Source organism: Thamnophis elegans, chromosome 3 (genome assembly GCF_009769535.1).
Source record: "Thamnophis elegans isolate rThaEle1 chromosome 3, rThaEle1.pri, whole genome shotgun sequence".
Lineage (NCBI taxonomy): Eukaryota > Metazoa > Chordata > Lepidosauria > Squamata > Colubridae > Thamnophis > Thamnophis elegans.
Genome location: NC_045543.1, coordinates 118,405,882 through 118,431,808, shown reverse-complemented (window position 1 = coordinate 118,431,808; position 25,927 = coordinate 118,405,882). Strand labels below are relative to the sequence as shown.

Here is a 25,927-nt window from a genome sequence, read left to right as displayed (position 1 = left end):
CTTGAGAGACCGCCTCCTGCCAATTATCTTCCATAGACCCATTAGATCCCACAGATTAGGCCTCCTCCAAATTCCATCTGCTGGCCAATGCCGGCTGTCAACCACCCGGAGGAGGGCCTTCTCTGTGGCTGCTCCGGCCCTTTGGAACGAGCTCCCCGTGGAGATTTGGACCCTCGCCACCCTTCAGGCCTTCCGGACTGCGGTTAAGACCTGGCTGTCCCAGCAAGCCTGGGGTTGAGTTCCCCCCCTACTCGAATTTGCTGTGCTTGCTGTGTTTTTTAAATTGTTTGTATCATTGTCCTGTTTTTGTCTTACTTTTCTGTATTTGTTCCCCTTCCCTTGGCTTTTGTTCAGCCGCCCTGAGTCCTTTCGCGGAATAGGGCGGCTTACAAATAGAATAAATCCAATCCAATCCAATCCAAGTCATCTGTGTACCAAATTTGGTTAAAATTGCTCAAGGCGTTCCAGAGATAGATAGATGGATGGATGGATGGATGGATGGATGGATGGATGGATGGATGGATGGATGGATGGATAGATAGATAGATAGATAGATAGATAGATAGATAGATAGATAGATAGATAGATAGATAGATAGATAACAAAGGCTGACGTGCCCTTTTCCTTTGGTATTCTTGGTAATTACTAGAAATTTTACTTCTGCAGTTTGGTTATTTTTGTAAATGAATTTTGGAATTGGAGTGCCAGACCATTTTGTAAAAATCTTTGAAGCTATTGTACCCTGTAATCCAAGGTTGTTTTTCTAGAAGAGGTGTTTACATATTCTACTTCCAAGTATCCACTGGGAAATACTCATTAGTATGTTTGATGATAATCCTATATTTAAGTAATGTGTTAAATAGTCAATTCATAAAGATCAAAATGAAAGAGGTATTCTAATGGTGATTGTAATCTACCATTGGTTGCTTCAGTTTAAAAAAAGCTCCTGAAAAATTTTACTGGCTGGAACTTAGTGAAGTTCAAAACCCTTTATAATGTCCAGTTAAGATGTTTTCTTCAATTAATAGTTCAATTTCCTGTTATATTAGCAGAGTTTCTGCCTATACAACTTTTGAAATTGTGTAGACTGAAGACAGTTGACTTCAGTCAAACCTGACAGAATCAAATTATGATTATCATGTCTGAATACAGATTCGTCAACTATTAATTTTGTGTCTATTTTCTTCTGACTTCATTTTTTAAAAGAAAATTGAATTTATCTAAACATTGTTCTTTGCAGTGAGGAACTACGGAAGGAGGTTCGCCAATTGAAACGTGAACTAATAAAGGCAAAGCAAAAGAAAGAAGAAAATCCCTTAAAAGTGAAAGAGGATAAGTCTGAAGGTAAAAGATGAAGCAAAGTATCACTTCTTGCAATCGTATTCTAATAAATAGGATACATTTCCATATAAATCATGATGTTAAACTATTAAGAAATATTGTTCACTTCGTTTAAAAAAAGCTAATTTTGCTGCTGATTTTCCCAACAGCTTATTCTATATGAATTAGGTAACCTTAGTTTTGCCTCCGTAGAATCGTAGGTTTCAGCAAACATGTATTAGCAGGGTAAGGGTGGAGGAAATTCAGTTACTTAATTAAGTAATGATAGCTATCACTGTGCTTTCAAACCCTTAGGACAGGGGTGTCAAACTCAAGGCCCACAGGCCAAATCCGGCCCGCGGGGTGCTTAAATCTGGCCTGCAGTGCCAGTCTGGAAATAGCAAAGGCCTGCAACGCCTCTGTTAGTGAAAATGGGGCACACCCCATTTTCGGGCTAGACAACTCTGCCGGCCAAAACGGGGCCCAGTTCTCGGCCTAGACAGCCTCCTGCAATATTCTGACGGCCAAAAGAGGGGGTGGTGTGGCAGGGTGCTGCAGGAGGCACCTGTCCCATCTGCTGTCTGTCCTGCCCCCCTCCCCCCCCCCCCCCGGGCTGGCCCACAGAGGAGAACTATAATGCTGATCCAGCCCTTGAAGAAATCCAGTTTAGGAGACTTAGGAGAACATAACATTCTCATGTAATGTGTGGCTCATTCCTTTCCAGTAAACCTAAGAAGCCATTAATGTTGTTATTATAGTTATATTTTCTAACGTACTGACATTATACAAGTAAACAATGAAGACTGCCAATCTTGTTCTCTAGAAGGCAAGAAAAAAGGAGTATTCCAGCAGATGCAGATAGACTATAGCAGTGATACGCACACTCGTCAGAGCCACACTCCGGGAAAGCCAAACTTCTGCGTACTAGAGCACATGCGTGCCTGACAATCAGCTGGCCAGCACTGCTGCGCACGCAAATACAGCTGATCGTTGCACATGCATGCATACCAGAAACCCAAAAGACAAACAGGCAAGGCCCCACGTGGCGGGCAACATGTTTTCACATTCCACTTTGGGCACGTGTGCCATAGGTTCACTATCATGGGACTATGGTGTCTACTAAATCCAATGAAAATGGATACATGAAAAAGATAGAAATAATTCTATCATTTGAATTCTTAAGCTAAAAAGAGGAAATTCTGGCAACCAGCGGAAGAGAATGCCCAAAAGCACCGTATTGGATTATAAGCAAAAGAAATACAGAAGGTTTAGTAAAATACTGGTGGTTCCAGGGTTCATGAGGGATTCTTCTTCAGTTATTTTGGCAATTCAGCTGGAATATCTGTTAACACTGGGCACAAATTCAATAGCACAGCCTTTTCCCATTTATGTACAGTAGTGAGGATATACTTGTTTTATTCTGTTTTTTTCTTTTTGTAATGGCTTGCCATAAATTAGTCTGAATTGCTTTGTTGACCTGGTTGATCCAAAATATGGTAGATTTATTTGTTTGCTTAGAAACCCCTCTAAATTATATTTCTAAACTATTCTCTGTGGCTTTGAATATAAATGTTTGATTCAAATTAGCATCCAATAAAGCTGAATCCTATACAAATAAAGATTTAAACAAATGTTCTATTTCTTAAACAAATGTTCTATTCCTTAGTCAATTCCCTTTTTTGGTGCATTTTCAAAACAACAGTTCTGTTGTGAATTGGTAAAAGCAATATGAATTTTGGGAATAAAGACAGAGTAAAATTCAACATTTGTTGAATATTTGTTGAAAAATATGCATATATGTGTGTATGTGTGCGCGCATACATACATACATACATACATACATACATACATACATTAAAGGGCAGACTCAATAGACCACAAAGGTTTTTTCTACCATCCACGTTCAATGTTTCAACAAAACCTGAGCAGAACTATCAATATGTTTGAATATTGAGCAACATTTTAAATTATGTGTCTTACTAGGTTATGTCCATGAAAGGCATAAAATGCTGTCTGTACAATTTATAGAAAGATAAAGTCAGATATGTGGTGTCTTTTGGAGATGATCAAAGATAGGTGACAAAGACAGAGAGGTCCTGCAACAAATTTTATTGATACTATATAAAAAAAGTTCATCTTTTATCTTATCTTATACATGTTTATAATGTTGGCTCCTGGCTACTTTCCTTGGTTTGCCCCAAAATCAGAACTGACTTGTTTTTTCAAACATATGCCCTGAAAATTGGAGAAATATTCCATAGTCCATTAGAATTGTGGAATAAAGCACTGCAAAATGCACTTTTATGTTCCCCATATTCATATTATTTATAAGAATGTTTCAATGCCACAGAAGAAGAATCTTTGTTAGCTGCAAGACTGTTTGTTATTCATACATTGAATTACTTCAATAATAGCAATAATCATTGCTATGATTAAGTTATAAAATGATAAATATCTGGATGCAGGTCTACTTTCAAGCTGAATAACTGAAATGCTTTCTTATTTTACAGCTTCCTTTCCCAAGCTCTCTTTTTATAGTACAACTATTGTCCTGGTTTAAACGTGTCAATTAATGCATGAAGATCTGTGCACTTGCACAACCATTTACAAATATTTTTTACAAATATTTTAATGTAATCAGATGACTTATTCTTTTCAATTATATAGTTTTATTACTGCACATCCTGATATATTGTCTAAGTTTCTGCCATTAATTCTGCTATTAATTTTGAGTTTTATGAGTCCCTTGACCTCAAAGCTACTGTGATGCACTTTAAAACTAAATATAATGGTATTTTTTTTTCCTAACAATCATTGTGTATTATTTCCTTGTTTTTTAAAAAAAAGGAAATATTCTTGTGCCAGCAGTAATTTCACATTTTCTTTGTAGAAAAGTTGGCACTACTTCACTACTTGTCAACACTATCCCATTAGATTATTACATATAAAATGTATATGTGAGGAAAACAAGTGCCTGGAGGCAGATCATAATCTGCCTATTAGATGCGAGCATATAGTATATGTTCTTACTACTACTTGGTTACCATATTTTGGTCCATCAATAATGTCCTGCCTTTGAAATATGTCTGCGTTGTATAGAACACTATTGCATTCTTGCCCATAAAATCAGGAAGTAATATTGTTTAAAAAAAAAAGATTTTAAATAGCTTAGGATGTGCAAATATTTTAAAAGCAACTTTAATTTCTAAATTTCCATAGCAGTTAAGTTAGAGATCAGAGCAGCAGAAGCGCAAGTGCCAACAGTTTTAAAATATTTTTGGCACCTAATTATGTGTTAGGAGGAGAAAATGTACTATTGTGTTCATTTGTGGTTTTCTCAGGTAAAATAACAGGATTTAAACAGGAAAGCTGTCAATAGTTATTCCTGGATATTAGATTACAATATGTTGCTAAAAAGGCAAGTCCTGAAGGCAGCATCATTCAACAATCTGTAAGGCCAATCATGGGCACTAAATAAAAGAGTAATTTAGATTAAGATAAAAGTATGATTGAAAACAGGAAATCTCATCTTGCAGATAAAGGAAGAAGGAAGCATTTGTTTCTTATCTGTATGATCTAATGCTGGTTTTAATGTAACCATGTGCTTTCCTGTTAAGTACTTATCACCCTTTTTAAATGAATTGCATTATATTAGATTTGCATTTTTCTTACTTTTTAAATTTTAGTTCCTGTGTGTGTATTTTTGAACAATGACCTGTAGGATGTACTGGGTTATAGAACTTTATCTTAAATATAGACATCATTTAGGGGACTCTTATTCAACCTTTAATTTAAGGTCTTTACACATTATCTGATTGGTTTTGTTTGTTTTAATATTATCTAGCTGACAGACCATCTTCAAGCTCTTGTTACGATCTTTTCTTGTTTAGCTACTCCAATTTGGTAATTTCTGCTAACTGGCTGGAGAAGGGAACATTCTATCTGCTGCTCAGAAATTATTGCTGGGGGAAAATATGTAGACTATTTTTTCTAATTAGTCAAAACAACCTATTTAATACAGAAAAGGGAAAAAATGATTCAGCTACAAAAACAACAACTTCATAGTACAAGAACAAATTCATTGAAACATTTGTCAATATTTCTTTAAATAAAATGACTAATGTAAATTTAGGTATCACAATTATCTTTTGAATAAAATGTATGTTTTCTTTGGTTTCTAAATGGAGAAGAGGAAGCTGCTCCGAATAGCATGGTGGCAGAATATCTTGAAGAAAAGAAGAAATATGAAGAATTTAGGAAGCAGCAGGCAAAGAAAGGAACTTCTCGTGAAGAACAGGTAGGTGCCATATTTGCTCAAAAAGAAAAAAGACTTTGATTTAAGATCATCTTTCACCTGCAAAAGAAGATTAGACAGAACCAAATAATCTAACTCCATTTCTACATTCACAGAAATATCTAAGGCAAATCTGTTATTTTACATTATAGAGGAGGGGTTTCACTTTATTTTATTTTTCTTTACATTTAATTTGTGTGCTGAATGCTTATATTAATTTTGAAGCATATTAACAAATCTATGGTCTTGACACCATAGCAGAATAGTGAAAGCAGAATTATTTGTTATACTTTTTAAACAGTATACTGCATCTTCAAAGAGCTATATTCAAAACATGTTTTACAGCTAGTGAAAGTGTTTTAGTTTACCTCTTTCAAAGCACACTCTAATGATTGCTGGTTCATAAACTCATGTTCAGTTTCTCCTTTTTGGATGTGTTTGGTTTGTGGTGATAAATTAACTTTCAGTGACAGACACAGTCACTGTTATCTCTGCAGTGGTAAGGGGCACCTTGCTAGCAATATTTCAGTAGGCAAATATATGAAAATGTCTTTTCTTAGTTACAGTTATACTTTGCACCTTACTTGTACCAGATTGAGCACATGCTGCTGTTTATTGAGGAGAATATTTCATTAGACCAATAGGTCATTGGCAAACTCTCTCTGTTGTATGTCCAACCTCCATGTTAGGTACATAGGCACAGTCTCCAACAGTCACTGAATCCTCTGCAGATTTTCTGTAGTATGGTGAACAGATGCTGGTGTATATAGTAGTTAAATCTTACATATTGCATCTTTGTACACTTAACATGATTGTCCTTGGCTGCCTTGTCACCAAGTACCACCTGCATTTCTTTTAAGATTTTTGCACATTGAAAGCGATCACCAAGAAAACAAGGTGCTATTTATTTTTATTTTTAACGTTATCACTATTTTGTCAGTTAAGTGAGAGGCAAGTCTTTTAGGAATTGAGGGATTTGTCACTGGGAAGATTAGTAATGTCACACTAAAGTCATTCTGCCAATGCTATCTATCTTTTCCAACAATATGTGACCACAAAGTATTTTAAATAATTACAGTGAATAGACTCTTTACCATTAGTACCTGTATACATTGATTGAATGAAATTCCTTTTGGAACATAAGTTGTGAACCCTAGCAATACAATTCAATGGGCAAATAATTCTGCAATAAGTGAATTTTTTTGTATGGGAAAAAAGTTACAAAACTTAAAGATGTGCACAAACATAAGCTATACCTTACAAGCATGTTTGTATTGTAAGGTATAGCTTACAATATAAAATACAATATAGCACATAGCTGTATAGCCAGTGAAGAGTTAGAACGTTCATTCAAACTACATTCATTGAAGAATAATAGACAAAAATTTATTTGATAAAATAAGTACATTAAAAAATGTAGTTCATTTTTTTCACAAAATGCAACACTTTATATTTTATATTGTGAACGCTAATACTGTGTAAGACGCAATGTTTGTGGAGATTCTCAATCACTCAGGTCATGGTTTTTCCAAAGGTGCTTTTTCAAACTGCAACTGGACTTTCTTTGTTTTTCCTTGAAGAAGCTTGTTGATTTCTGACTGAATGATGGAGAATGGAAGCATATATATTCCTCATAGTCATCTGATCGTTAGCACGCTTTCTGAGAAGCGTTGAGGCCGCTTGGAGATTTACATGTGCCCTCAGGGTCACTTGAATAGTGCAAATGGGTGTGGAACCTTCTTGGAACTGCTGAAAGGATTGTGTTACAAACAAGATAGCAATAGCAGTAGACTTATATACCGCTTCATAGGCCTTTCAGGCCTCTCTAAGCGGTTTACAGAGAGTCAGCATATTGCCCCCAACAATCTGGGTCCTCATTTTACCCACCTCGGAAGGATGGAAGGCTGAGTCAACCCTGAGCCGGTGAGATTTGAACCGCTGACCTGCTGATCTAGCAGTAGCCTGCAGTGCTGCTTTTAACCACTGCGCCACCTTGGCATACACTACCACAAAGAGATTTGTGGTAGTGTATGCCTCTCCCACTGTTGAGAGAGGGCTGTTTGGTCTTAATGTAGATGACCTCTTTGAGCCCTCTTTTAAGCCTAGTTGTATAATTATATATAATTATATAAATATAAATCCTTCCATTCTCCACCATTCAGTTAGAAATAAAGAAGTTTCTTGGATGAGAAACAAAATATTTTCAAGGAAGAACAAAGAAAATCCAGTTGCCTTTTGAAAACGCACCTTTGTGTAAGAGAGAGTGTATGGGCATGTGTTAAGCATCATATTTTAATTCCAGACACTGGCGTTACTAGATAGATTCAAATCAAAACTAAACCAAGCAATATCCGAAACACCTGAAGGTGAAGGACCTGAACCTGAAGTGGAGAACGATGAAGGATGGTGAGAAACTTATGAACTCAAAATAACTTTAAGTACAAAATACAGAATAGAAAATATTTTCAAAATCTATCTTCATGATTTTAATTTTCTCTTCCCAATAACCCTAACCTAATTATAAACAAAATTGTTTTATGCAAGGATATTTTTTTCCTTAACAAAGAGAAAAAGTTCTCTGGTAAGGGATAGCTTCATCTCTACCTCCCCTCTCAATAAACCTAAATAAGGTTGCCATTTCCTTACTACAATTCCTTAATAGTGTAGAAAAAACTAACTTTCCTGCATCAGAACTAGTTAAGCTTATAAATAAGTTTATCCTTCACCCACCCTGTTACAAACTTAATCACACAAGTTGAATGATAGGGTTAAAATCTGTCCTCTCCCAATGGACTCACGCAGAAACCAGGAGTCTGTGAATTCTAGTCCTTGCTTAGGCACAAAGCCAGCTGGGTGACTTGTGCTAGTCATTTTTTTTTCAGCCTAGAAGGAAGTGGCAAGCCAATTCTGAAAATGCTGCCAAGAAAATAGGAGGCAAGGCTAGTACCCACACACACACATACATATACATGAAAAATCCATTACCAGTAACAATAGTGCCCCCCTCCCCTCCAGGTAAAATTATGTATATCAGACCATGATTTATTTTCAAGAATATCGTAAGCCTAAAACAGGGCAGGGAATCTTTTTCTGTTTGAGAGACACAATGCATTATATATTTATATTTATATATCATATAAATATATTTATATTTAATGGCTGTGTGTGTGTGTGTGTGTGTGTGTGTGTGTGTGTATTCAAGCATAACTCTGGAACACCTCAAGCAATTTAAACCAAACTTGGTACATAAATAACTTACTCTCTGGAAACAAATACCATGGGGGTAAGACACCCCTAACACCCCTCGGGTTGTGTCCGTGTGTGTGTGTTCTAGCATAACTACGGAACGCCTGGGCTGCTAAAATGAAAAGAACTGAATTATATCTATAGTGTCAAGTCACAGTACTTTTGACAGTGATAGTGTGCATTTTGGATTCAAGTTCTGTTAAGATACAGTCTGTTGTGCCTTAAAATGGCTTCTACTATACAACACAATGGAGTTGCCATGGTAACAGCTTTGCAGTACTCCACAAGGGGGCTCCCTCTAATACAGGATTGGGATAAATATACACCTGGGCTTCACCTGGTTATCAGCTAGTAGGAAATATTTTGGGAGTCGGGAGTGTTTCCCATCTGTGGGTGAGATCATTGCTTTTTATACTCTTAGTTTCTTTTTTTTAAAAAAATCTCCCCTCACACACACATTCATGCACCACCCATATAGTCAATTCTCTTTCTGACTTTTTTTGTTTGTTTGTTTCACAACCATTGCTGATTTCTGAGCCAATGCACCAGAGAAAGAAGAAAACAGACAAAGCAAGGATTCTTACCATGGGCCCATTCATTTAGCAATATATTGATCCTAGAGCAGTGAGGGCCAACCTTTTTCTTATGCCGTGCCAAAATTGTGCGCCTGTGTGCTATCGCGTGTGTGTGCATACCCACACCAATTCAATCCTCCTCACCCACCTGAGCATGCAAGTGCGACACCACCACCCCCTCACACATACGTGCACAACCCCTCCCCAGACTCCAGAGGCTTTCCTGAAACCTGGGGAGGGCGAAAACGGCTTCTCTCGTCCCTCTGGAAGAGCAAAAAATTGGAGCTGATGGCTGGCGTGCCAGCAAATATGGCGTGCCATAGGTTCACCATCACGGTCCTAGGGCTGAATCAGAGTTAGCTTACTGCTGAAAGCATGCACACAAATAAAAGTATACTGTTAGAGTATATTTTATATATTCTAGATTAAGTTGCTTCAGGTTTGTGTCTTTTGGAATTTCACTAACCTAAAAACTATAACAAGCATGAAGAATTTTTTGGTTGAGAGATTGGTTTGGGAAGAAAAAAATATTTTTGGATTCAAATTGTTTTTCCCCTCCTTCAGTGCCCTTAACTAGGTTGAGTGGCTGGATCCAATTGTGGCAACTTTGAAGGAATTTTTAGTGTAGACTTCCAACCCACTCCTCAAAAACTGCAGCAATGTGCTTTGTGATGATTTACTGAGTGTGTGTGTGTGTGTGTGTGTGTGAGAGAGAGAGAGAGAGAGAGATATGCATAAATTATATGATTGTAAACCATTTTGTAGGGTATGGTTGCTGCTTTTATGGAAAGTGAAATCAAGCTAGCAGGCCTTGCACAACTGTCAGGGTATGTTATCTGAAATAAAATGATTGCCTGTAAGACATTCTTTTGTGTCCACATGAGTGGCCACACATTGAGGTATAATTTTCATTTTCTGTCAAGATAGAAGCCATTACCAATTTGTTATATTTTCTTTTATTTGGCAATCTTCTCTTTCTGCATTTTTGGCTGAATTGTCCTGTTGGCATAGAATACAGCAGACATTTGGGTACTTTTCAGACGTATTTGACTTCTCTGTGCAAAAACTTTTTTTTTAATATTACAACTCTACTGTAAACAGTGTGTACGGTGTTTGATAATTACTACCAGACACTACTATTTTACAAGGCTTTTGAGGAAGCATTGCTAAAAGATCTAAAGCAAATTCGATAGGGTAGAGTTTCATTCTAAAGCTTAAAATATCTTATTGGGACATGCCGCTGTCATCTGAAACTCAGCAGTGCTTCTGTCTGCTTCGTGGTGCTCTCGTCTCCTTCTAACAGCTATACAGTGTAAAATGCATATAAAACACAGGTCATCAAGGCCAATGCGACATTTGCAGGACTGTTGATGGAGCCCTGTGAAAACCTATATGACCCTCTCTACATGACACATCTGGATTTGGCACAGCAATGGCATTTGCACCATTTACTCAGCATTTCTTGGCACTGGCTGACGCTGAGGTGTCTAGTGCTGATAAACAGCAGCTAGTTTCATGACCATGATTAACAAGGTCCTCCTGACACCTTTGGGTTTCATTCCTTTTCTTTTTATATTTATAGCTTCAATTATCCTCCTTTTAACATAGAGAATTGCTTAATTTCTCAAAGAATTTTTAATGAGGGCATTTGTTCTTTCACTAGTGCTCAGCACATTTCCTGCAGGAGTATTGATAAGAGCATTACATACAGATATAGCAGTGGTGGGTTGCAGGCAGTACGCCGCGGTACGGGCGTACCGGAGCCTGCCCGGAGCACCAGCTCCCGTTCTGGTATGATGCTCCGGAGGGTTCACCTGCCCGTGCATGCTCCTTACCTGTCTTTAAACTCTTCGGTGCTTCCGTGCACATGCAGGGCACGTAGAGCACCTCTGCGATGCTCCGCCAAGCATTTGGGGTGTCACGGAGGCGCTGCTAGATGGTAAGACACATGCATGCCCTGCGCACGTGTGCACATTCATGTGGAGGGCGCCAGGCCCCATTGCAACCATACGGGTTGCAACGGGATCCTGAACCCACCACTGAGATATAGGGATCTCGGACTCCTAGTGGATGATTACATGAGCCAGCAGTGTGCAGCAACAGCCAAAAAAGTAATACAATCTGTGTTGTATAAACAGAGATAATAGAATCAAAATCACATGAGGTATTAGCACCGCTTTATAAATCCAGAGTAAGACCACACCTGGAATACTGCATCCAGTGTTGGTCACCACATTACAAAAATGTAGTAGAGATTTTTTGGGGGAAGTATAAAGATGATTAAAGGCCTGGAGACAAAAACATACAAAGGGTGGTTGCAGGAATTGGATATGGCTAGTCTAGAGAAAAGAAGGACTAGGCAAGGACATGATAGCAATATTCCAGTATTTGACCACAAAGAAGAGGGGGTCAACTTATTTTCCAAAGCACCAGAAGTCAAGACAAGAAACAATGGATGGAAACTAATCAAGGAGAGAAGCAACTAGGGATTAAGGAGAAACTTCCTAACAGAGAGGACAACCGGAGCAGCTTGCCTCCAGAAATTGTGGGTGCTGGAGGTTTTTAAGAAAACGCTGGACAGCTACCTATCTGAAATGGTCCTGCTTGAGCATGGGGTTGGACTAGAAAACCTTCTATCTCTATGTCCCTTCTATCTCTATTCCGATTGATTGTATGATGCAGTGATACAAGATGCAGTAGAAAGGGCACAGGACTAAACTGCTTTCTGCTTCATATTTGTTTTCTTTTAATAGTGGAAAAGACTGAGAGCCATTTCTTTCCTTTTTAGGAAAAAGCTATTGCCATTCTGAAATGCTATACATGTTGCAAGGCATATCCCTTGATTATGTCCAACTTGTCCGAGACCTGAATTTGTCCAACTGAGCTCTGCCTCAATGATCAGACTTCCTTAATACATTCTGTGGGATCAAATCATAATCCAGGAATACCATTAAGAGGTGATAAGATTTCCATTTGTTACCAGAAACAGAAGAAAAAAAATTAGTCTCCAATAGTCTCCAGAAGCACTTTTTACCAAATAGTCCTGCACTTGTAATATCATTGCCGATTAATCATGCCAACAGTGTATTTCAGTGTCTGCCCTTCAGGATAGGTCAAAACAGGAAATAGAGTCTATAAAAAATAACAGAACCCTGTGGATACAGGATGCTACAGTAACAGAATCTTGAAAGCCTGGCATGGTTTTCCCTCCCTCTCTCTTACACCAGAGAGTTAAAATGGAATCACTTTAGTATACTCTCTTCCTTCCAAGCTTAAATCATTATTTGCTAATTGTCACATTCTTTTTCCAAAGTTCTCTGTACTCATCTTGTATCAACAGTGACCTCAGAAAGAAGATAGAACACACATGCATGCACATCCCTGCCTGTCACTATTATCAAATATGTTGCACACATTCACAATACTAAGTTAGGATTTTAAGCCATGTTTGTTAAAGAAACCATGACCTGAAGACCTGATTTGTATGCAATGCTAAGGCAGTATAGACAAGGTCATACACCACAATATGCCCAAAGAAGCAGTATTTGGTTTAGTTCAATGGATGAATCCAGTCAGTGTGTACATGGGTATGTGAGATAAAGAAGGAGGTAAGGAAAAGATATGTGGGCCCCTTTGTGCATGTCAGTTTTCACATCAAATTAGACTTCTTCTGGGATATGAGTTGGGGCAAAAAGACATGCTGCAGATTCCTCCTTCTGCTTTTGACTATGTTTAACAGAACTATATAACTATAAAGAGTTTAGAACTTTTACAGATCAGAAAGGCCCAGATATAACATATTCCACGTTGGCAAAATAAGATGCACAATTGTCTGGTATATGGAATGAGAATGTATATTTTTTTTAAAAGTTGCAAACGAAGATACATTTGTTAAACCAAAATATCCTGATCTGCTAGTTTGAGACTCATGAGACGAAGAATGTTGAGAAGTTTTTCACAATAAGTGAAACAAGAACATCATGCAGCAGGAAATAGATATCAGTTTTTCTTCTTACTCCATTAATAGGGAGAGAACCCACCTTTTAACCAGCATATTTTCACCTCAATTTGGCAGCTTCACGCAATTGATTTAGTTCTTGTCTGCTAGATGATTGAACATTTTTGATTATGAGGATTTAAATTTCTGTTTGGATCAAGATTAAGTTTGTTTGAGAGACTGTTATATAAACATATTCCACTCTGGAAGTGATTAAGCCAGGAGTTATAAAACCATGCACAACTTGATGTTTAAAAGCATTTTCTGGCTTTTCTCATAGTGCATAGTATCACGTTGTTCAAATTTCTGAATTCCAAACCTAGATGTGCTTGATTGTTGAACATATCCTAAATCATTTACATGCTAAACAACCTGCTGCTGATTAGAATAAAATTTTCCAGGGATTCACAGATGCTCTTATAATTATGAAGTAAACTTTTAAAAGCCTGCCTTGATATTGTATTGTCAACTCTGATAGTAACTTTGTCAGAGAGTGTCAAATGAAGAGTATTGTTTCCCTCTTGGAACTTCAAAACATAAGGCATGATTTGCTATAAAGTAATTGGCTCCATTACTCAAGCAATTAGTACATTGACAATTTTTATTTTGATCTCCCGCGTGAGGCGGCTCTATTTTCGCTGGCAGAGGGTTGCAGGAGGCCGTGGCAACCAAAAACAGAGCTCGGGAGCCCGTCTGTCCTTTGCTGTTTCCAGGGCGGCAGATCTAAGTCTTCTGCGGGCCGGATCCGAGCCCCGGGCCTTGAGGTTGACACCCCTGATATAAGTGGTTCATTTAGTAATCAGTCAAAGTTACCACAGCACTGAAAAAACCGACTTATGACCATTTTCACACTTATGACGATTGCAGCACCCCCAGGGTCACATGACCAATATTCAGTTACTTTACAATTGATTCATATTTATGATGGTCCCAGGGCCATGCCTTTTGCAAACTTCTGACAAGCAAAGAGAATGGGGAAGCCAGATTGACTTAATAACCATGTTACTAACTTAACAACTGAAGTCAGATAGTGTTAACTTCGTCCAGTGACCAATAGGGCTGAGTCTACAGTTTGTAAAACCATCTCCGTGCAGCTCCTCCTCAGCTTTAGACTCAGTCAGTTTTGGACTGGACGTGTACTTGAGTTTCCCTATGACTTGTTGATCTTTATTACTAATTGGATATTGCCAAAAAAATGATTTTTCTCCCTCTGCCATTCTTAAAGATCGTACAGGCAGAGGGAGTGCTTAAATTCAACGAGGGGCTTTGCCCCATGCTGCAGAGCCAGCTGTGTGGCTTGAAAAGCCATTTTAAAGCGTCAGAGGTTTTTTTTTCCCCTCTCAGTGATCGTCGGAGGCTCCTATTAGGCAGTGGAGCGGTTCCGACACTTCTAATTGAATTCGGACTGCTTGCAAGTGCCCCGGTGGCAAGCCCAAGGGTGGAAACCCTGCAGCCTCTTTCCAAAGTGCAGCGCAGCGGCTGCGAAGCCCTCGGGGGGATCGGTGGCTGTTTCCTTCGCAGGGACAGCAGAGGATGCCATTTTGAGCCAGCAAAAAGTGAGAGAGTTTATTTTGGCGCAAAGATGCTGCTGGCACCATTTTGGAGGCAACAGTCTGTAACGGGGGCCTTTACCAGCAATAGCCTTGAGGGTGGCTGTTTTTTTCCTTACATTGAGCTATGACTTCCAGCACAGGATATGGGGCAGTAATCTCCCCTCAGGCCTCTCCTCTAGATAGCCCTGTAGCTGGCCCTTCATCAGCCAAGCCTTCCAGGAAAAAGGTGGTAGCTACTGAATCAGCTGAGGAGATCCTTGCAAAGGCTCCTAAGACTGCAAAAAAAGGGGGGGGAAAGAGACATTTTAAGATTTCAGCTCACAAGACTTCCTCCAGCAAGCACACGCAAGGTGGCAGAGAGAGCCCTCATTCATTCTAGGTAATCCAGGTCTCTCCTGATAGCCTTCCCCTTGCTGGTCTTTCTTCGGATTCAGAGGTTTCTCTTTCTGCTCCAGATTCTCCTTCTCAAATAGGAGATGGTACAGGGGTTTTTGATTCCTCTCATAGTGGGAAGGAATTATTGGAGGGTGCAGGTCCCTCTCCTGAGGCAAATCAGGCTTCTTCCTCCCTGGGGTTTCTGGGTTTTCAACCATCTCCAGCTGTAACCCCAGATGTTGCTGCCATTATAGCCTCAGCCATTGAAGAGGGTATAGCTGCTGGGCTTCAGCACAAGGAATCTTCTAGGCACAGCTGCAAATCTAATTCTAAGGGTTCCAAAGCTAAAAGTGAGAAAAAACACTCATCTGGGAAGGCTCCTTCTGAGTGTTCTGTGTCTCAGCCTTCCACATTGGGGGTCAAAGAGGAGCAGGTGCCCAGGGATTCAGACCTTTCTGAGGACGAAGATTTTTTAGCTGTCAGGGTGGCTTGTTCTAAAGCGATTGCTTCTAGCGTCACTTCCAGACAATTATTGTGGCTTAAACATTGGCAAGCTGATGCCAGAGCCAAATGGAGGCTGGCCTCTTCCCCATTCTCAGTGGAACGTCTATTTGGGGTCCCGTTAGAACCCTTAGTGGAGTCAAAGGACAAGCGAAGGTCCTTCAATCAACCTTTTGCAAGTCTGACAATTGGACATCATCTCCCTTCTATCGATTCCCACCCTTTCGAGGGTCGGACAGGGGTTTCTCCAACCCCCGTTCACAGCGCCAATCTCAGCCTAGACAGGGTCTCGGCCAACAGCAGGATAGGTCTAACAGGACCTTCCAATGATACCCTCCAGAAAATCCTTTAGAGGGTGTTTCAACCAGCCCTACAGATGTCAAAAGTGACTGTCTGGAGAATTTCTCTCCAACCCTCAGAGGCATTTTGTTCCATGTCCAGTGTCTCGGGACATACAAAAAAGGTAGCTGGTGGAACAGGCTATTTACCACCTTCTACAGATGAGGGCCATTCAAGCAGTGCCCAAAGGCCAAGAACAGCAGGGGTTCTACTCCCGTCTGTTCATGGTACCAAAAGCCTCGGGGATGGAGACCGATTCTGGATCTCAAGGTGTTGAATCAATTCATCATTTATCGATGGTTCAAGATGCACTCCCTGCAGGAGAAGGAACTGATGTCGCGACGATACGGACATGCAATCTTGGAGCTCCGAGATCACAGCTAATACTTTTACCGCTGGGTGGTCCATCTGGACCTAAACCATCCTGAAGAGACAGTGACAGGGAAGAGTACGTCTTGCTGATCTCAGCAACATCGCAAAGTCCCTGATTGATCCAAGAGAATCTCTTCGAGCTGATGATAGAAGCGCAGCCCCAAGCTGCTGAAGTCGGGACAGCTCCGCAACCGGAGGAAAGTGGAAAGAGAAAGTGTGTCCATCTGGTGAGGAAATTTTATTTTTACAAAAGAGACTGCCCAAAAAAGATTAAAACCAAATAAACTTGTAAAGAAAAGAAAATAAGCGGCGAATTTAAGTTATTTTGTTAAGTTATTTTAATTGTCTTTGGATGGAAGTTTTACAAACACTTCTTATTTTTTAAAGTGAAAGTATTGACTTTTCTACTTTTTTTTTAACCTATGGATTAAATTTTTTTTTTTTTAATTTTCACAATACTGGCTTGGATGGGGTTTTTTTCTTTTTATTTTGTTCCATTTAAGAGCCTTATTTCTTTTAAGTTTGGAATATAAAGAGGATATAAAAGAAATATAAAGAGAGAAGTAACATCAGAGGGAAAAGAAGTTATACTGCCACTTGGAGTTTGGAGGCTGAGTTCTAGAAATATTTTTCTCTCTCTTTTCTTTGATCATTTTGATATTGCACTTCAAAGGTTTTAGCTTGCAAAGAGATAAGATGGGTTGTTTATGCAGGTGCCCTTTGGATGTCTCTTTGGCAGCGAGAGAGAGAAGTGAAAAACAAAGCTTTGTTTTCCAACTAGAGTGGCAATGTTTATAAATTGGACAATGATACAATACCAAGAAGATGCACTCCCTGCAGTCCATCTTGGAGAGCATCTGCAAGAATGACCTCCTCTCCTCAGTGGACCTCATGGAGGCGTATCTGCACATCCCCATCCTTCACAAACACAGTTTCTTCGGTTCAAGTATGTGGGAAAACATTTCCAGTACCGAGCCCTCCCCTTCAGGCTGTCATCAGCCCCAAGGGTCTTTACAAAAGTCCTGGCGGTGGTAGCGGTCCACCTTCGCTCCAAGTCGGTCCGGATTCAAGTTTATCTGGATGATATTCTCTTGCTATCCCCCTCTATCAGGCAAGCTCACAAGGACATTCACACCACCATTTACGACCTTCAGGACCTAGGTTTCTCAATAAATCTCGCAAAGAGTTCTCTGAACCCAGACACTCGTATCCTTCATCTGGAGGCCCTAATAGATAATGTGTCAGGCAAAGTGTTCCTCTCAGCAAATCGATGGAACAGCATGCAGGATCTGGCCAGAATGAACTGCTCCCGTCGCAGAGCCCAACTTCTTCAGTTGTCTCATCTGTTGGGGAAGATGGTGTCCTGCTTTCACATTGTGCCATGGACATGCCTCCACAGCCATTGCCTGCAATGGTACCTGCTACTGTACCAGAAGATTGACCTCAGCTGCTCCCTACAAGAGGTTTGCATTCTCTCACATGGCACAATGGTGGCTTGGGGTGGTGGCTATTACCGGCATTGAATCACAGGACTCTCTTTTGAGAACTGGTTCACCTCACACTCACCATGGATGCCAGCCTGATGGGGTGGGGGCCCCACCTCCAATCAGGGATGGCACAGGGACTGTGGTCACAAGCCGATCGTGCCAACAGCATCAATTGGCTGGAACTGTGGGTGATCCACCTAGCTCTTCAGCGGTTCCAGAACACAGTGCACAACACCCATGTTCTCATCCTCATGGACAACAACACCGCAAAGCGCATGTAAATCAGCAGGGGGGGGGATGAGGTTCGAACCACTGATGGAGGTGTGGCTGTTGGGACTTTGAGTGGAAGCCCATCTTTTCTCCCTCTGAGCAGACAACAAACCTCAAGCGGATTGGCTAAATCGCACCAAAATCAACCACAGCAAGTGGAGCATCTCACGCAGCCTCTTCTAGGACCTGTCCAAAAGATACGGGAGACCACTATTTGACCTCTTTGCCACAAGGGAAAATGCCCAGCTTCCAAGGTACTTCATCAGGTACGCAGCTCTGGGGTCAGAGTGGGTGGACGCTTTGCGGTGCCTGTGGCCCCCAGGCCTTCTATACATGTTTCCCCCTCTGCCTCTAATACAGAGAATGGTGCGGAAAATGCTAGAGGAGGAGGAGGAGATTCTTCTTCTGGCACCTCATTGATCCTGTCGTCCTTGGTTCGGGGACCTAATGACACTATCAGTATCACCTCCATGGCATATTCCGTTGTGCAAGCTCTCCTTCTCACAAGGATCAATCCAGCATCCATTAGTTGCAGCTAACCGTATGGAGGTTGAGCAGGAAGCGCTGAGAGCAGATGGTCTGTCGGACAGTGTCATTAAGACCATACAAGCTTCCCAACGCCCATCTACGACTCGCATATACAATGCTACCTGGACAGCATTTACCAAGTGGTGTTCCACCTCTGACATTATTCCTATGTCAGCCTCTCTGGCAAATGTTTTAGACTTTCTGCAACAGGGCCTCATCAAAGGTCTTTCGCAACATGTTGAGATGTCACATGGCAGCCCTCTCTATGGTCCTAACTCTAGCGACAGGTGAGCCTATCTCTCATCAGGCACATATTCGACAGTTCCTCCGAGAAGCGACCAACATTTGTCCTCCCACCATTCATAGGTACCCAACTTGGGACCTAACCAAGGTTTTAGACTTTATCACCAAGGCTCCATTTGAGCCATTACGGACCGTCTCACTACAGTACCTCACTCTCAAGGTCACCTTCTTGATCACAGTGACTTCAGTGAGGTGAATTTAGAAGCGATTAGAAGCGATCTCTGCATCATTCATGCAGATAGGATCATTCTCTGTCTCAATCCAGCATTTACTCCCAAAGTAAACTCATCCTTTCATAAAATTCAGAAACTTGTACTACCAAATTTTTGTCCCCATCCTACTCATAGGTTAGAACACAAGTGGCATACCCTAGACATTCTCAGAGGCTTACGTATTTACATCAAACATACAGCTTCAATTCGGCATTCTGAGGCCTTACTAATTTCCTTTAAACCAGCTTCCCTTGGTTCCAACGTCTCCTCTTCAACTGTAGGGTGCTGACAGAGCCTGCATTTCTAAGGCATACAGGGCAAACGATCTGTGTCCTCACAAGGCATAATGACTCATTCCACCCGGAGTGTGGTCAGGTCTGCACCTGGGCTACTCAGGCCTCCTTGGAGAAAATTTGTAGGGTGGCCATGTGGACATCCCCAGTCCCCTTTATTCGCCATTATAAAATTACCTTTTTGTAGAAGCTGCATTTGGAAGGAGGGTGTTACAACAAGTCCATTCATTGGACTCCATGGGGACAGGATCCCTCCCTTGACAAGCTTGGGTATGTCCCTATCTGACTGCTATCTCCACCAATCGTGGAGAATGGGCATTGGTAAATACCTGATACGCTTATTCTCACTGCAGGTGGAGACAGCAGTCAGCCCCACCCTGTTCCGGTTAGGGTCCCGCCTTTGATAGGACGAGAGTAGATCTCTCTCTTCCTTCTCTTTTTTCTTTTCCTCTCCATCATCATATCAACTACATGTCAGTCTACAGTCTACCTTCATCGAAAGGTGGGGAGGAGCTGCATGGAGGATGGTTTTATAAACTGTAGACTCAGCTCTATTGGTCACTGGATGGAGTTAACCCTATCTGACAGTGCAGTGAGAATGAGCGTATCAGGTAAGTCCCAACGCCCATTCACTTAACAATTGTGGCAAGAACGGTCATAAAATCTGGCAAAACCCACTTAACAACTGTATCAATTATCAACAGAATTTTTGGGCTAAATTGTAGTTGTAAGTTGAAGACTACCTGTATTTGTACTGCTTGTTTTCATATAATTCCAACAGAGATAAAGTTTGGCTGCAACAAGTGCTTAAAAAAATATAGAACACTACAACCTCCTCAGAGCTCGGTCACAATTAAAACTAAAGCTCCAATAGCACATATGTATCAAATTTATATCTGCTCCAATCATGAGACTCTGCAGCGTATAGTAATTAAGTATATACATTAAACATCTACTATAGGAGTAAAATCATAAAATGGAATTCAAAACATGCTACTCACCATACCATTAACTTCACCAATATTTTTTTTTCTTGAAGCAGAACATAAAATGAGTTTTCCAGCTTCTTTAAAGCTATTATGGCCTTTTCTTCTTGTAAAAAACCTGACAAAACAAAAACAACTCCTCATAAACTCTCTGACTCTGAATTTTATTTTGGGTTTTTTAAATACTTTTGGGCTTGTTGGCTGAGCGTGGATAATACCATGCCTGACTGGCCAAACAGTGGAAAAGTGTATAATTTGTGTTCTGAAACAAAAGCATAGACCTTATGCAACTTAGATAACTTTGTACAAATATGCTGATTATGTGCCCAAGTCTGAGAATAGTAATGTAGTTTTAATGTGAGGTAATGTGATATTTAAGAGCTTCTATAGAAATATTATTTTCTAATCAGTTTTTGATGGTTGGGGTGACAAAAGCATTCTTATGGTTATTTTTTTCCAAAATGGCAAATCATAATATTGAACACTTTTTAATATACACTGTGTATCTATAAGCTTGCCTTCCTGTTACTTGTTTTGTTACTGTAGAAAAATGCTAAAATATACAATGACACTCAAAGATCATAGGAAAATAGTTTTTGTCTGTAGGATTAACCTGTTAGTGTTTCCTGTATTTCAGACCAATTCCAATGGAAAAATCCCTATTATTCACTTGTGCTTTCTTAAAATGGAAGCCAAACTTAGACAAAAGTTATATTGCTCTGCAATAATATACAAAGTTAATTAATCAGCTACATTTCTATATGAACACAATAATTCATTAAACTCACTAATTCACTTTATTTGAATTTAATCATAGGTATAAATCTGACTATTTCTATAATTAAGTTTATTTTCCCCCTTTCCTATAGACTAAACATAGCCAGTTCTTTTATCTTTGCCTTATAAGCCTAGCATTCTAAATCTTGTGTCCGCTCAGTTCAATCTTTTACATTTTGTAATTGTTCCTTTAAAGATTCAAAATCCTCAAGTATGTGTAGTTATTAATAGGTTGGAACAGAGTAATGGTTTTAATCATAAGTTTTATATTACTGTATCTGGTCAGTCTTTCTCTTTTAAAATATTTACTTAAAACATTATTATACTGTTTTTCATTATATCTTACTTCAAAACTGTATACTGTAGAAAGCAAATATAATTCTGCATGAAAAAGCACCAAAGCTCCTTAGTTAAACCATTAAAACCACTTGAAATTGCCAGATCAATAAAATATCTTATGATTGCATTCTACAGCAATGATGACTTCTTGTTGTTGGAGTTTTTTTAAAATAATTATTATAGCAAAAGTTAATTAGTTCTATCACCTGCTTATTAGAATTTTTTTTAATGTGATTAAATATCATCAATTAATCCCAGATAATTATTGCTCAAGAATAATGGGAGTGTAGTTCAGCTAGACAACTCCAGTTTACCATCCCTACTCTAGTCCAGGGATCTCCAACCTTGGCAACTTTAACCTGGCGGACTTCAACTTCAGCTGGGGAATTCTGGGAGTTGAAGTTCTCCAAGCTTAAAATTGCCAAAATTGGAGGCTCCTGCTCTAGGCCAATCTTATAGAAAAGCAATTTCACTCATCTCTTGTGCATTATGGTGTAATGTCTATAATATTATTGGCTGGAATATTAACATATGCAATACGTAGCTTTCTGTACCACAATTCCAGTGCAACACTGACTGCTCTATGAGGCAAATTGTTCTCCCAGAGAGGGGGGGGGGATGTTGCATAACATGGAGCTCTCCTGCCAGAGCCGTATTTTTTATTGTTAAAATACATTTCATCACTCAGAAAAAAAAGAGTTGTTTTTCTTGCATTTTGCTCTGTGTTTTTTTTTAAAAATGGATTTTAAAATATATATTTTTTAATCTAACTTTTTAATATTATAGTTGTTTATTACATGACAAAGATGAAACATCATGGAAATCAACTACAACATGTATATCAATTTATGTCCAAACTACCAATCTTAAATATTTGTTTCTGGGGCAATAATAAAGGCACACTGCCTTTCTAATCCTCAGGGTGAATCTAAACAGAGTCTTAATCATGTGCAAGAATTGAGAGCGTTCAGTGAGCATAAATGAAATATTCTAGTGCCAGACAGATATCGTTACTACAAAGCTTGCCAGCCCATAGAATTAAGTATGAGAACTTTATAACCAGGAGGAAAAATTGTTCCAATTGGAACAGAAACACTGCTGGTGGATTGCACCTCAAACATAACAACTTTCTTTAGAGAGAATTGGGCCATGTCACAACTATAACATTGTATAGAAGCACTGCTATATGGATTTTGTTTTATAAAGGATTCCTTTGGGTAGTTATAGGCCTTTCTTTAAAAATGTAGGCTTCAGCACCACATATCTGGGCATTTACATGCCCGTCCATCAAGGATTTTCCAGCTCTGATCATAAAAGCCAGAGCTGGCTATACTAGATAAGATTTGATTAAAGGTCTCACTTCTTGTTAATTGTCTGGGCCTGTTTATGGAAAGCTTTGCAATCCTCTATACTACTTCTGGCATTGTTCAGGTTTTGCCAGGTTCTCTGATCCCTGAGTTGTTTGCTACCATAAGACTGTTCAGAGCTCTTGGGCCAGTGAAACAGCATAGCTAGGGTATTAGACTAATTGAATTATTGACCTACTCCAGTCTGAACTTCCCTGTATCTTATAAGACGTGCTTTGCAACTCTGTGTACATCATTCTGCTGTCTGGGATGACATCTGGCCTTCACATTATCATGTCTCATATCCATTTGCACTACTGGTATGTACTTTTGAGAGCACTTGATTAATCTTCTTTATCAAAACATTTGAAGTATGTTTCTGTAGCAGTTTTGGGAAATGTTTTAAATATAGTGTATGTGTGAACTGTTCCTGTAAATGATAGAACAAAGGCATCATGTCTTTGCTTCCCCAGTGGAAATACTGGAATCATAAATCAGAATGGTTTTATATGTCTGTGTCCTGATGCGGTTGCAAAACCCAGTTGCTTTTTTATGGAGCAGGGTTGCGAGTTCTGATAGCCTGCTTTTTTGTAGACACATTAATATCCCACCAGACAGATTGTTCAGAATGTTTTAAGAGCAGAATGATCAATCTGGGGCCCTTAAAACGGGGGTGGGGAGGGAGATCAACCTGTGACAGCATTTTACAAAGTAGAATGTATATTAGCAACTAGATTTCTGCAAAGAATGACAGTTTTGCCTTGAGAATGCTGGGTGAGTGGGATTGCCCGTTGTTTATTCCTATTCGTCATTGGAGTTGTAGCACAGTAAATGTGCATCTGCGCACATGAAAGCACATGCAAATTGAATTAACACTGTTGCACATGGCATTCCGAAGCTTACTCTCAGTTTCTATTCCTGAGCATCCAAATTGTTGGGGGCAATATGCTGACTCTGTAAACTGCTTAGAGTGGGTTATAAAACACTATGGACTGGTAAATAAGTCTAAGTCCCATTGCTGTTAAATAAGGCAATAGCCTTTCTTACTTATAGGCAGAGAAAGAAAAAAGAGTGAGTAATCAGAGCACATATTTTACCTTTGATCTAGTTCTTTATTTTGTTTGGGATATAAAAGCATCCCCAATAAAATTTGAAGTATCTATACAACGCAATACAATAACAGAGTTGGAAGGGACCTTGGAGGTCTTCTAGTCCAACCCCTTGCTTAGGCAAGAAACCCTACACCACTTCAGACAAATGGTTATCCAACATCTTCTTAAAGACTTCCGGTGTTGGGGCATTCACAACTTCTGGAGGCAAGCTGTTCCACTGATTAATTGTTCTAACTGTCAGGAAATTTCTCCTCAGTTCTAAGTTGCTTCTCTCCTTGATTAGTTTCCACCCATTGCTTCTTATTCTACCCTCAGGTGTCTTGAACTCCCTCTTCTTTGTGGCAAAGAAAATCTATCCCTCCGTTGTAATTACATTCCATTTTTTAAATTAAAACACTGAATTGCAAATATAGTACAAGTCTTGTATTGTGTTTATGGACGGTCTTGGTCCAAAGTGAATCTCAGTCTGGATGACATTTGAAATGTACTGCAAGATTTAAAATATAGACAATATTATTACACTATCTGAAAACTTCGATGAAATGTTTTAATACAGAGGTTTTTAAGCAGTCCTATCAAAAGAATTTGTTCCCCACTATGATAGAAACAAAAAAATGTTATTTGTTTTCTGAGAAGAGCATTTTATATGTTTATTGGCATTTGATTATAATTATCATTCATGATGAAGTTTATAAAAGTCCTCATAGCTACTAATGTGTCAAGATAAGAAATAAGAACTTGGTTATGAATATACCATGTATGGCAAAAAAATAAATATATTTCTTATATAATCAGTATGTATTATGCACACATACACCTCACATACATTCAGGAGAGATTCAAGAAATTGCATATTGGCTAACTCACTGTTTTTCATATAAAAATATGATAATCATTGTTTTTTTTTATTTTGCAATATGTTTTCATTGAGATTTTTAACAAGATAAAAGCAATACAAATATAGAAAAGAAAAAGGACAATAAAGAAGAAAAAATGAATAAGTAAGAAAATAGAAAAAGAGATAAATATAAAAAAGAAGGTATAACTTTTGCGTCTTTTGACAGTTGTTAAAAATGCATTTATTTTTTACTCTCTCTAAAGTTGCATCTTAATTTCCTTCTCCACAAGTTTCTAATCAACAAGCCCATAAATCACAAGCTCACAGTTTTTTCTTTTTTCAGCAAGAAATCCATAAGGGGTTTCCAATCACTAATACATGTTAATAGTTGATCTTTTTTTCAAACAATGTTGCCATGTCTACTAGTCTCTAGTCTTCACCAACCATTCCAATTGTGGGTGTATCAGAGATTTTCCATTTTTGTACATATAATAGTCTGGCAGCAGTGATCATATATAAAAATAGTCTTCTGTGGTTCTTTTCTATTGCCTGTCCATTAATTCCAACAAGATCTGGCTTCAGCTGGCTTTAAAATTATTTGGATCAGTGTATGTATTTGAACTCAACATTTTCTGCCTTGTTTACAAGTCCACCAGGCTTGATAAAATGACCTTTTGTGTTGCCCAACAACATAAATTTGAAGTGCCCTCATACATTTTGACTATTTTTTTCCTGGAGTTATATAACGTCAGTACATCATTTTAGATTATAATGTAATGCAAATTTCAGTCCCTTAAATCTCAATTGTTCTCTTGATTTCATCTCTCTGGGTTGTTGTTCTAACAGTTGTGATAAACATTAATC

The 25,927-nt window shown here is 39.1% G+C and overlaps 1 protein-coding gene across 1 annotated transcript in view; it reads left to right on the top strand.

Annotated features, from left to right (window-relative positions):
• CWC27 (CWC27 spliceosome associated cyclophilin) overlaps nt 1–25,927 on the top strand; it is a 107,698-nt gene that overhangs the window by 70,721 nt on the left and 11,050 nt on the right. Inside the window, exons 11-13 of the mRNA XM_032213556.1 lie at nt 1,241–1,344; nt 5,508–5,617; nt 7,917–8,020. Of these exons, the coding sequence (XP_032069447.1) occupies nt 1,241–1,344; nt 5,508–5,617; nt 7,917–8,020 (318 nt within the window). The remainder of the gene's footprint in view (nt 1–1,240; nt 1,345–5,507; nt 5,618–7,916; nt 8,021–25,927) is intronic.